The sequence below is a fragment of the Tachypleus tridentatus genome, chromosome 3 (genome assembly GCF_004210375.1).
Source record: "Tachypleus tridentatus isolate NWPU-2018 chromosome 3, ASM421037v1, whole genome shotgun sequence".
NCBI classification, from domain to species: Eukaryota; Metazoa; Arthropoda; class Merostomata; order Xiphosura; family Limulidae; genus Tachypleus; species Tachypleus tridentatus.
Window position 1 is genome coordinate 43564851 of NC_134827.1, and position 14251 is coordinate 43579101.

Genomic DNA, 14251 nt, shown 5'->3' on the forward strand with positions numbered 1-14251 from the left:
GTAAATAATAAGATGTTAAAATGTTAACATTAATAAATATCAAAGTTCTGACGGTTATTCAGTTCTCAGTTGTTAGAAAATGTACAAACCTTTATCAGTCCAGTAAGTTATTGTGTAAGAAGTTATTGGTGAATTTCCTGCATAGGATGCCACCCACGACAGCGAAACGGTAGTGCCCGTTACTCGATTCACTGTGATCCTGCCAGGAGCGTCAGGCGGCTCTAGATGGGCAGGAAAAAAGATGTCAAAATATAATGTGAAAAATATATTAAATTTGTATCACTGGGCAAGTGGTGGGACACGAATCCTGAAAACTTTAGTAACCGGTGATACAACCACAGCAATTGGTCATACGAACAGAGTAACTGGAAATAGAACACACGTGAGCATAAAACTAAGTAAGGTACTGGTTACGAGTTTCACGAACTGAAGCCAATATTTGTGAAACAATGTTAATGTTGGTATGTAAACACATGTTGTTCAAGAGTAATTATGGCGGAACGTAAACAAATTCTCAACAAGAATTAAACACAGCACGGACCTTACCAACAGAGGTCCAGCACTAATAAATAGTCCGAGGTATGTATCACTTTTTAAACATATATCAAAAATTAACTTAAATAAACTGACTTTAAAGTACAAACATTTCTCTGTTACATAAAACTAAACTAGAGTAAAGTCAAGTGTTAAGTGTTGAGAGTTTACACTGCAACTGCCTGTCATTCAGCCAGTTAAAGAGCGCTGTATCAGAATAACACCTGTAAGAGAACACTGGTTGTCATTCAGCCAGTTAAAGAGCGCTGTATCATAATAACACCTGTAAGAGAACACTGGTTGTCATTCAGCCAGTTAAAGAGCGCTGTATCATAATAACACCTGTAAGAGAACACTGGTTGTCATTCAGCCAGTTAAAGAGCGCTGTATCATAATAACACCTGTAAGTGTCAGCTTTGTCTTGTTCCGTAACAAGTGAATAAGCACCAAGAACAAAGACACCATGTTATCAAAATGGATATGATAATGTTCATTAGTTGGTATTTTTCACAACATAAGGTCTCTGTTCATGTTTTATTTCCACTTGAGCTGAGACTAAAGATTGCACAATATATGGTTACCGTCGATAACACGAATAAACATTTCAAAAGTAATTTAAATAGCACACAATCGAGAATAGACCTTATATATAAAACAGGAGTAAGAAAGAACAGCAAGATTACGTAACGTTTAGTTAAAAATATGATATATAAATGGGAGAAAGAAACAACAACAACATTACGTAACGTTTAGTTTAAAATATGATATATAAAACAGGAGAAAGATACAACAACAACATTATGTAACGTTTAGTTAGAAGATATGATATATGAAACAGGGGAATGATACAATAACAACATTACGCAACGTTTAGTTTAAAATATGATATATAAAACAGGAGAAAGATACAACAACAACATTATGTAACGTTTAGTTAGAAGATATGATATATGAAACAGGGGAAAGATACAATAACAACATTACGCAACGTTTAGTTTAAAATATGATATATAAAACAGGAGAAAGATACAACAACAACATTATGTAACGTTTAGTTAGAAGATATGATATATAAAACAGGAGAAAGATACAACAACAACATTATGTAACGTTTAGTTAGAAGATATGATATATAAAACAGGAGAAAAATACAACAACAACATTACGTAACGTTTAGTTTAAAATATGATATATAAAACAGGGGAAAGATACAACAACAACATTACGTAACGTTTAGTTAAAAATATGATATATAAAACAGGAGAAAGAAACAACAACAACATTACGCAACGTTTAGTTAAAAATATGATATATAAAACAGGAGAAAGAAACAACAACAACATTATGTAACGTTTAGTTTAAAATATGATATATAAAACAGGAGAAAGAAACAACAACAACATTACGCAACGTTTAGTTAAAAATATGATATATAAAACAGGAGAAAGAAACAACAACAACATTATGTAACGTTTAGTTTAAAATATGATATATAAAACAGGAGAAAGACACAACAACAACATTATGTAACGTTTAGTTAAAAATATGATATATAAAACAGGGGAAAGAAACAACAACAACATTACGTAACGATTAGTTAAAAATATGATATATAAAACAGGGGAAAGAAACAACAACAACATTACGTAACGTTTAGTTAAAAATATGATATATAAAACAGGAGAAAGATACAACAACAACATTATGTAAAGTTTAGTTTAAAATATGATATATAAAACAGGAGAAAGATACAACAACAACATTAGGTAAAGTTTAGTTTAAAATATGATATATAAAACAGGAGAAAGATACAACAACAACATTAGGTAACGTTTAGTTAAAAATATGATATATAAAACAGGGGAAAGATACAACAACAACATTACGTAACGTTTAGTTTAAAATATGATATATAAAACAGGAGAAAGACACAACAACAACATTACGTAACGATTAGTTAAAAATATGATATATAAAACAGGGGAAAGAAACAACAACAACATTACGTAACGTTTAGTTTAAAATATGATATATAAAACAGGAGAAAGATACAACAACAACATTATGTAACGTTTAGTTAAAAATATGATATATAAAACAGGAGAAAGATACAACAACAACATTATGTAAAGTTTAGTTCAAAATATGATATATAAAACAGGAGAAAGATACAACAACAACATTATGTAACGTTTAGTTAAAAATATGATATATAAAACAGGGGAAAGATACAACAACAACATTATGTAACGTTTAGTTTAAAATATGATATATAAAACAGGAGAGAATAACAATAACAACATTATGTAATGTTTAGTTAAAAATATGATATATAAAACAGGGGAAAGATACAACAACAACATTATGTAACGTTTAGTTTAAAATATGATATATAAAACAGGAGAAAGATACAACAACAACATTATGTAACGTTTAGTTAAAAATATGATATATAAAACAGGGGAAAGATACAACAACAACATTATGTAACGTTTAGTTTAAAATATGATATATAAAACAGGAGAAACATACAACAACAACATTATGTAACGTTTAGTTAAAAATATGATATATAAAACAGGAGAAAGAAACAACAACAACATTATGCAACGTTTAGTTAAAAATATGATATATAAAACAGGGGAAAGATACAACAACAACATTATGTAACGTTTAGTTTAAAATATGATATATAAAACAGGAGAAACATACAACAACAACATTATGTAACGTTTAGTTTAAAATATGATATATAAAACAGGAGAAAGAAACAACAACAACATTATGCAACGTTTAGTTAAAAATATGATATATAAAACAGGGGAAAGATACAACAACAACATTATGTAACGTTTAGTTTAAAATATGATATATAAAACAGGAGAAACATACAACAACAACATTATGTAACGTTTAGTTAAAAATATGATATATAAAACAGGAGAAAGAAACAACAACAACATTATGCAACGTTTAGTTAAAAATATGATATATAAAACAGGGGAAAGATATAACAACAACATTATGTAACGTTTAGTTTAAAATATGATATATAAAACAGGAGAAACATACAACAACAACATTATGTAACGTTTAGTTAAAAATATGATATATAAAACAGGAGAAAGAAACAACAACATTATGCAACGTTTAGTTAAAAGTATGATATATAAAACAGGAGAAAGATACAACAACAACAACATTTCGTAACGTTTAGTTAAAAATATGATATATAAAACAGGAGAAAGATACAACAACAACAACATTTCGTAACGTTTAGTTAAAAATATGATATATAAAACAGGAGAAACATACAACAACAACATTATGTAACGTTTAGTTAAAAATATGATATATAAAACAGGAGAAAGAAACAACAACAACATTATGCAACGTTTAGTTAAAAATATGATATATAAAACAGGGGAAAGATATAACAACAACATTATGTAACGTTTAGTTTAAAATATGATATATAAAACAGGAGAAACATACAACAACAACATTATGTAACGTTTAGTTAAAAATATGATATATAAAACAGGAGAAAGAAACAACAACATTATGCAACGTTTAGTTAAAAGTATGATATATAAAACAGGAGAAAGATACAACAACAACAACATTTCGTAACGTTTAGTTAAAAATATGATATATAAAACAGGAGAAAGATACAACAACAACAACATTTCGTAACGTTTAGTTAAAAATATGATATATAAAACAGGAGAAAGATACAACAACAACATTACGTAATGTTTAGTTAAAAATATGATATATAAAACAGGGGAAGAAACAACAACAACATTACGCAACGTTTAGTTAAAAATATGATATATAAAACAGGAGAAAGATACAACAACAACATTATGTAACGTTTAGTTTAAAATATGATATATAAAACAGGGGAAAGATACAACAACAACATTACGTAACGTTTAGTTAAAAATATGATATATAAAACAGGAGAAAGATACAACAACACAATTACGTAACGATTAGTTAAAAATATGATATATAAAACAGGAGAAAGAAACAATAACAACATTACGTAACGTTTATTTAAAAATATGATATATAAAACAGGGGAAAGAAACAACAACAACATTACGTAACGATTAATAATGAACTGTGGTATACGGAACGTCTAAAGGGTATATCCACAACACTAGAAAAGCATGTTTAGCGAATTACCTTTCACAAGAACGTTAACTGTCTTGCTCTGCTTTCCGTAAGGGTTACTAGCTGTACATCTGAACTCACCAGAATCTTCTCTTGATGTTGGGTTAATTTTTAAAGTGGTTATTTTCTCAGATTCAAGTTCTCTTTCTGTGATCTTGTAGCTGAAGATATGAAACAAGAATATTGAAAGAACCTGGATTTAATTCATCCATCTCAGCTGTTGTATACTCTATACTAAACGAACTTGGTGAAACAAAAATAACATGGCTCTTAAAGCCAGTCGTTATCATTTATATACTCAACAACCATTTTTATAAAACTCGTATGAATTTCCTGCTTCCAGTACACCTGAAAGAAACCTGTTCCAAGGACCAACCATGTTATAAAAAGAATTGTTTTATTTGAAGGTGACTCATACCCTATCTTAGAGCTAAGTACTTCTACTGTTCTCATATTTAAATATGAAAGTATATGATGCCAAAACAACATCAGTTCTCTCAAACACCTCATTCATATTCACCGAATTCTTTCTTTTTTCAAGAAAAAACAATTTAAGAGATTTCAGTTTCTCATCAAGTACAATATCAGGTATCATTCTAGTAATCCTTCTCTGAACCCTTTCCAAAAACTCAATGTTTTTTTCTAAGTTAAGGACACCAAGACTGAAGGCATTATTCTACGTATGATTATATATGACAACCTAAAATTGTATTTGCACTTCTACTAGCAACAGCACACAGCCCTCTTTATTATACCTCCTGCTACGTCAGTTATATCCTCCACCCTGGGTGATGAAACGCGTTTCTTTTCTCCTTGTTTACCCCACAAACTATTCTACCCACATACCTTGTCAAGGAACCACTTGTAAATATAACATCCTTCTCTGATTCTTGTTTTACTTCCCTCCAATAGCATCTCATCTACAGAAGTCAAGTGCTAAATTCCTCACTTGCCTATCGAAATATTATTGTACATCGAGGGACAACGTAAGACAGTGTCATGACTACTAGTGGTAACTGTACACAGAGGAACAACGTAAGACAGTGTGATGACTAATAGTGGTAACTGTACACAGAGGAACAACGTAAGACAGTTTGATGACTAATAGTGGTAACTGTACACAGAGGAACAACGTAAGACAGTGTGATGACTAATAGTGGTAACTGTACACAGAGGAACAACGTAAGACAGTGTGATGACTAATAGTGGTAACTGTACATAGAGGGACAACGTAAGACAGTGTGATGACTACTCGTGGTAACTGTACATAGAGGGACAACGTAAGACAGTGTGATGACTAATAGTGGTAACTGTACATAGAGGGACAACGTAAGACAGTGTCATGACTACTAGTGGTAACTGTACACAGAGGAACAACGTAAGACAGTGTGATGATTACTAGTGGTAACTGTACACAAAGGAACAACGTAAGACAGTGTGATGATTACTAGTGGTAACTGTACACAGAGGAACAACGTAAGACAGTGTGATGACTACTAGTGGTAACTGTACACAGAGGAACAACGTAAGACAGTGTCATGACTACTAGTGGTAACTGTACACAGAGGAACAACGTAAGACAGTGTGATGACTTCTAGTGGTAACTGTACACAGAGGAACAACGTAAGACAGTGTGATGACTAATAGTGGTAACTGTACACAGAGGAACAACGTAAGACAGTGTGATGACTAATAGTGGTAACTGTACACAGAGGAACAACGTAAGACAGTGTGATGACTAATAGTGGTAACTGTACACAGAGGAACAACGTAAGACAGTGTGATGACTAATAGTGGTAACTGTACATAGAGGGACAACGTAAGACAGTGTGATGACTAATAGTGGTAACTGTACATAGAGGGACAACGTAAGACAGTGTCATGACTACTAGTGGTAACTGTACATAGAGGGACAACGTAAGACAGTGTCATGACTACTAGTGGTAACTGTACACAGAGGAACAACGTAAGACAGTGTGATGATTACTAGTGGTAACTGTACACAGAGGAACAACGTAAGACTTTGTCATGACTAATAGTGGTAACTGTACACAGAGGAACAACGTAAGACAGTGTGATGACTTCTAGTGGTAACTGTACACAGAGGAACAACGTAAGACAGTGTGCTGACTAATAGTGGTAACTGTACACAGAGGAACAACGTAAGACAGTGTGCTGACTAATAGTGGTAACTGTACACAAAGGAACAACGTAAGACAGTGTGATGATTACTAGTGGTAACTGTACACAGAGGAACAACGTAAGACAGTGTGATGACTACTTGTGGTAACTGTACACAGAGGAACAACGTAAGACAGTGTGATGATTACTAGTGGTAACTGTACACAGAGGAACAACGTAAGACAGTGTGATGACTAATAGTGGTAACTGTACATAGAGTGACAACGTAAGACAGTGTGATGACTACTCGTGGTAACTGTACACAGAGGAACAACGTAAGACAGTGTGATGACTAATAGTGGTAACTGTACACAGAGGAACAACGTAAGACAGTGTCATGACTAAAAGTGGTAACTGTACACAGAGGAACAACGTAACACAGTGTGATGACTACTAGTGGTAACTGTACACAGAGGAACAACGTAAGACAGTGTGATGACTAATAGTGGTAACTGTACACAGAGGAACAACGTAAGACAGTGTGATGATTACTAGTGGTAACTGTACACAAAGGAACAACGTAAGACAGTGTGATGATTACTAGTGGTAACTGTACACAGAGGAACAACGTAAGACAGTGTGATGACTACTAGTGGTAACTGTACACAGAGGAACAACGTAAGACAGTGTCATGACTACTAGTGGTAACTGTACACAGAGGAACAACGTAAGACAGTGTGATGACTTCTAGTGGTAACTGTACACAGAGGAACAACGTAAGACAGTGTGATGACTAATAGTGGTAACTGTACACAGAGGAACAACGTAAGACAGTGTGATGACTAATAGTGGTAACTGTACACAGAGGAACAACGTAAGACAGTGTGATGACTAATAGTGGTAACTGTACACAGAGGAACAACGTAAGACAGTGTGATGACTAATAGTGGTAACTGTACATAGAGGGACAACGTAAGACAGTGTGATGACTAATAGTGGTAACTGTACATAGAGGGACAACGTAAGACAGTGTCATGACTACTAGTGGTAACTGTACATAGAGGGACAACGTAAGACAGTGTCATGACTACTAGTGGTAACTGTACACAGAGGAACAACGTAAGACAGTGTGATGATTACTAGTGGTAACTGTACACAGAGGAACAACGTAAGACTTTGTCATGACTAATAGTGGTAACTGTACACAGAGGAACAACGTAAGACAGTGTGATGACTTCTAGTGGTAACTGTACACAGAGGAACAACGTAAGACAGTGTGCTGACTAATAGTGGTAACTGTACACAGAGGAACAACGTAAGACAGTGTGCTGACTAATAGTGGTAACTGTACACAAAGGAACAACGTAAGACAGTGTGATGATTACTAGTGGTAACTGTACACAGAGGAACAACGTAAGACAGTGTGATGACTACTTGTGGTAACTGTACACAGAGGAACAACGTAAGACAGTGTGATGATTACTAGTGGTAACTGTACACAGAGGAACAACGTAAGACTTTGTGATGACTAATAGTGGTAACTGTACACAGAGGAACAACGTAAGACAGTGTGATGACTTCTAGTGGTAACTGTACACAGAGGAACAACGTAAGACAGTGTGATGACTACTAGTGGTAACTGTACACAGAGGAACAACGTAAGACAGTGTGATGATTACTAGTGGTAACTGTACACAGAGGAACAACGTAAGACTTTGTGATGACTAATAGTGGTAACTGTACACAGAGGAACAACGTAAGACAGTGTGATGACTAATAGTGGTAACTGTACATAGAGTGACAACGTAAGACAGTGTGATGACTACTCGTGGTAACTGTACACAGAGGAACAACGTAAGACAGTGTGATGACTAATAGTGGTAACTGTACACAGAGGAACAACGTAAGACAGTGTCATGACTAAAAGTGGTAACTGTACACAGAGGAACAACGTAACACAGTGTGATGACTACTAGTGGTAACTGTACACAGAGGAACAACGTAAGACAGTGTGATGACTAATAGTGGTAACTGTACATAGAGGGACAACGTAAGACAGTGTGATGACTACTCGTGGTTACTGTACACAGAGGAACAACGTAAGACAGTGTGATGACTAATAGTGGTAACTGTACACAGAGGAACAACGTAAGACAGTGTCATGACTACTAGTGGTAACTGTACATAGAGGAACAACGTAAGACAGTGTGATGACTAATAGTGGTAACTATACATAGAGGGATGCTGTAAGACAGTGTGATGACTACTAGTGGTAACTGTACACAGAGGAACAACGTAAGACAGTGTGATGACTAATAGTGGTAACTGTACACAGAGGAACAACGTAAGACAGTGTGATGACTACCAGTGGTAACAGTACATAGAGGGACAACGTAAGACAGTGTGATGACTAATAGTGGTAACTATACATAGAGGGACACTGTAAGACAGTGTGATGACTTCTAGTGGTAACTGTACACAGAGGAACAACGTAAGACAATGTGATGACTACTAGTGGTAACTATACATAGAGGGATGCTGTAAGACAGTGTGATGACTAATGGTGGTAACTGTACATATAGGGACATCGTAAGACAGAGTGATGACTACTCGTGGTAACTGTACATAGTGGGACAACGTAAGACAGTGTGATGACTACTAGTGGTAACTGTACATAGAGGGACAACGTAAGACAGTGTGTCCAATAATTGTGGTAACTGTACATTGTGGAACAACGTGGCATAGTGTGATAACTATTTGTGTTAATTTTAATTGTTGAAGGACTTGACTAAAACAATAGATTCATTAGATTTAGAGATGAAAGCTAAAACCATGATATATTTAAAGCAACGGTTATCACGGCCAGTTTTCTGCTAAGCAAGGACTATTTTCTGCTAGTCTGCTCGAAATTGTTAGAGAAAAGCAAACAGTTATTCAACACTGCCAACTGTTGAGTTACAGTAAGCAAATAATAGGATTTGACTGTTGCTTTTATAACACATCAACAGCCCAAAATTGCTTCTGATTAAATAGAACTTTGAAAGATATGAAATTTAAACGAAAGAGCCTCTTTACTATGGATGGAATCAATACTTTACCGTTGAGTAAACACACCTGTCTTAGTACCTTATTTTAGAAACACGAACAAAAACATAAAGATACTTTGTTAGGTTTACCGCAGTGCCAACACTTGTGGTATGTTATAGTAAAAACACAAACGAAATATACAGGTATACCAAGATAGACTTGCCGCAGCGATAAACTTCACTTGTAATTTTACTGCAAGATTTTAACTGTAACAAGAAACGACACGATACTTAGGCAGATTTACCGAATTATGTTATATGTATAGATGGCTTTTCGGTTTTTCGTCCAAACCACGTCGAGCGGATCATCTCCATGAATGATACACGTAAGAATAACCTCTTCAGACTTCCTAACTTCCACGACCTCATGATTTATATGAATCTGAGGAGGAACTGCAATCACAACAGTTACTTGTATCAGTTACAACTATTTTAATGACAGTTTGTACAAAGGATGATCTGAGAAACAATATTAATAAACGTATCACAGGACATTAACTAACAAAGTGTGATGTCATATATCTCCATATGCTTAGAGAAGCATGTACTGCGCCTGCCACGAGGTTTTGGTGGCTAACATTCAAAATTTTATTAAACTACATTTGTTTATGTTATATCAGTTTCTACAGCATACAACTGCAGCTAATAATCCATATTAGTTTTAAGTTTTTATTTTATAAGCAATATTTAAAACGTCCTCAATTTTCACCAGTCTGAAAAGTGCTATATTTTCTTTAGGCATATCTTCTTTCCTTTTTATTCATTATCCCTCCAGTAAGTGCGAAATTTAAATTTACTCAATATCTCAGACAAACCGTATTTTTATACCCTTTAATTTTTTTGGGTGCAGAACTATCAAAAGAAAAATAGAAAATTTTGAGAATGACAGGAAATTGTCTGCTTTTTTAATGTTCTTTGGTGCATTATTCGATTAAACAAAATTATTTCCATAAGCATAAAAAAGTCTGGTTAAGTGTTATCGACAGTCAACAGCAAAAAATTAATTAATTTCGAGTATATTATTTATTGGTTTTCATAGTTATTCTTTATTTATTATTATAAAAGTAATAAAATGTAAACATATGGATCTCTTTACTTTTTTAAAATCAGATTAGGTAAAATAAACAATAATAAAATAAAAAATGTTTTATGAGGCATGCTCGAGAACAGATCGTGGGTAACATAATTTGATAGCGTTTTCGAAGTGATTTACAAGCTATAATGGCACGAAACGAATATTTGTTAGACAGTTCAACTGGTAATGAAACAAAAAATTTTAATTATAAATACACTTATACTGTTGGGATTTCACAAGTACTTAATATAAACGAATGTATTTTTATGTTAAAAACTGAATTCATTCTAGGAAAAAAAAGATAATTTAAATTTATTTAGATCTTTTGGTGGTTACGATGTCGTCAAATTAATCGATCTGTATGGATATAGGGTAGAGAAAATAAGAGTAGGATATAAATTGTTACTGAAAACAAACTGTTGAAATGTATTAAGAAGGTTTTAGGAATTACAGAAAGGAAATTTGAAATTTTGAGAAGAAAAAAGAATTTTAATCTTAACACGGAAGTTATTTTACACATGGATTATTCGAAATAAATACTCAATGTATTCATTGACAAACCTTTATTTTAAATTTATTAAAACATTTCACTAAAAATATAACTATGTGAAAGAGTTCTAAAGTTTTCTGATAGACTACCAAATTTCGTAAAGATGTACAAACTATATTGTAAGTTAGTAGTATCAAATGTATAAAGATTTTAAAAGAGTACTAACTGTACACGTGGTTGGTCAAATAGACCGAGCTCGTATTCAGAGAGATATTTGAAAAAATATACTTCCCTACCATTTCCCAGGTGACTTATTCCCTTCTCATTTTCTACTTAAAGCTATAACACCATTGTTCTCTCTAGTCTACTCTTCTTCTCTAAACTTTACTAAGTACATTCATCCTCCAGTCTTTACCAAGTAAATTCTTCCCAGTCTACTCTCCTCCTATGGTCTATACTTAGTTCATAGGAATCTACTTTTCTCTTCTGGACTTTACTAGTAAAACAATATTAGACTACTCTCTTCTAGAGTTTTCAACCTACCATGAACTACAAGTGGAACAGCTTCGGTTAAAGAGTTACCAACACCGTTGTTTGCCTCACACATGTAGTAGCCTGAGTCCAAACTGGAAACTCCTGTTATTGTAAGAGAACCATTCTCTAGCACGTGCTTGTGTGGTCCACTGATTATGTTGTTATAGTGTGAGGACCCTCTTTCTGAAAATATTAGACAAAATTATTGCACATTTAGTTAAGAATTGAATGTATAAATTTCTCTCAATAATACTGGAAGACTGAATAATTCGTTCAAGTTTATATGGTCAGAAAATTGCCTTTCTGAAGGAAAGACAGTTTAACTTTTGGAAGTTAAAAAGAAGTTTTAAATTTTAAGTATTTAACTTTAAAGGAAACAGTGAATAAAATAATTTGTTACGGGTTAAACAACTAACTTCTACTGTATTTCCATCGTATTACAGAGCTGGGTTAAACAAAGTAGTTCGACTGAATTTTTATCGCATTACAGACGACTCAAGTGCTATCTGCGCTAGCCGTTTCTAATTTAGCAGTGTAAGACTAGAGGGAAGGCAGCTAGTCATTACCACCCACCGCCAACTCTTAGGCTACTCTTTTACCAATGAATAGTGGGATTGGCCGTCACATTATAACGCCCCCACGGCTGAAAGGGTGAGCATGTTTGGTGCGACCGGGATTCGAACCCGCGACCCTCGGATTACGAGTCGTACGCCTTAACACGCTTGGCCTTGCCGGGCCCTTACAGAGCTGAATTAAACAACTTACTTCTACTGTATTTCCATCGTATTACAGGGCTGGGTTGGCCATCTGCCTGACAGTCGAGTCTTACCCATTGGCTCAAGACAACATGTGTTTCCTTTGGTTTGATTCTCCATCGAGGAGGCGCTAAAAGAGAGAAAAAAATCATATTTTTAACAAGTGGTTTAAGGTTCTTTATAAGACTGTCAATTTATACCAACAAAGCTAATATTCCAAATCTAGAGACAAATATTTTATCTAGCCTTCTGCACAGTTAAAAGGACAGATAAAAACTTATATTGATCATAAATTTAGAGAGTTAAAATTAGAAACAAAAAATATTATATAATACATGAACTGAGATTAGAATAATTACTATATTTTTGAACTTCATCTCATGTCTAGAAAGTACCCTGTGTATCCTCCATTCAGAGATTATTTAGACTAACAAAGTACTCAATATTAAAATTGTCTAATAAAATAAAAAATTACTCACCTCAACTACAGACCTAATAAGGAATGGATTAATCTAAATACTTTCGTGTAAAACTGGAAAACGTAGTTCTATGAATCTTTTTACATAAAACTGGTGCAGATTTTATAATAAAGGTAAGTCAGAGGAGGTAATTCAAGTGGTTGATGAAGACATTTAGAGAAAACTTAGTTATGTTTCGCAGGCTGGACGTGTGGGATCTGTTCAGAGGAGGATGGATATCTTTGGAATGGATGGTTTACATTTAAATAGGGTAGAGGCTGCTTTATTTCATCAGACTATTAACTCAGTTGTGAGAAAAGTTTTAAACTAGGAATAGACAGCGGTTAATAGTCAGCAGTTAGGATCATGAAAACTAAATGCAAAACTAATAAGAGTCAGAGAAACGTTTAGCATAAGAAGTAAGTATATAAGTAGTTATAAGGATAGGTTTAAGTGTTACTATTGTAATGGTAGAAGTCAAATATTCATTTCTTATATTAGTTATAAGGATAGGTTTAACTGTTACTATTGTAATGGTAGAAGTCAAATATTCATTTCATATATTAGTTATAAGGATAGGTTTAATTGTTACTATTGTAATGGTAGAAGTCAAATATTCATTTCTTATATTAGTTATAAGGATAGGTTTAATTGTTACTATTGTAATGGTAGAAGTCAAATATTCATTTCTTATATTAGTTATAAGGATAGGTTTAATTGTTACTATTGTAATGGTAGAAGTCAAATATTCATTTCTTATATTAGTTATAAGGATAGGTTTAACTGTTACTATTGTAATGGTAGAAGTCAAATATTCATTTCTTATATTAGTTATAAGGATAGGTTTAATTGTTACTATTGTAATGGTAGAAGTCAAATATTCATTTCTTATATTAGTTATAAGGATAGGGTTTAATTGTTACTATTGTAATGGTAGAAGTCAAATATTCATTTCTTATATTAGTTATAAGGATAGGTTTAATTGTTACTATTGTAATGGTAGAAGTCAAATATTC

The 14251-nt window shown here is 33.3% G+C and overlaps 1 protein-coding gene across 1 annotated transcript in view; it reads right to left on the reverse strand.

Annotated features, from left to right (window-relative positions):
- The window catches only part of LOC143245824 (cell adhesion molecule Dscam1-like), a 74828-nt gene that overhangs the window by 21065 nt on the left and 39512 nt on the right, over nt 1–14251 (reverse strand). Inside the window, exons 10-14 of the mRNA XM_076492079.1 lie at nt 12788–12907; nt 12032–12205; nt 10169–10316; nt 4729–4877; nt 90–221 (exon numbers count right to left, since the gene is read on the reverse strand). Coding sequence (XP_076348194.1) covers nt 90–221; nt 4729–4877; nt 10169–10316; nt 12032–12205; nt 12788–12907 — 723 coding nt within the window. The remainder of the gene's footprint in view (nt 1–89; nt 222–4728; nt 4878–10168; nt 10317–12031; nt 12206–12787; nt 12908–14251) is intronic.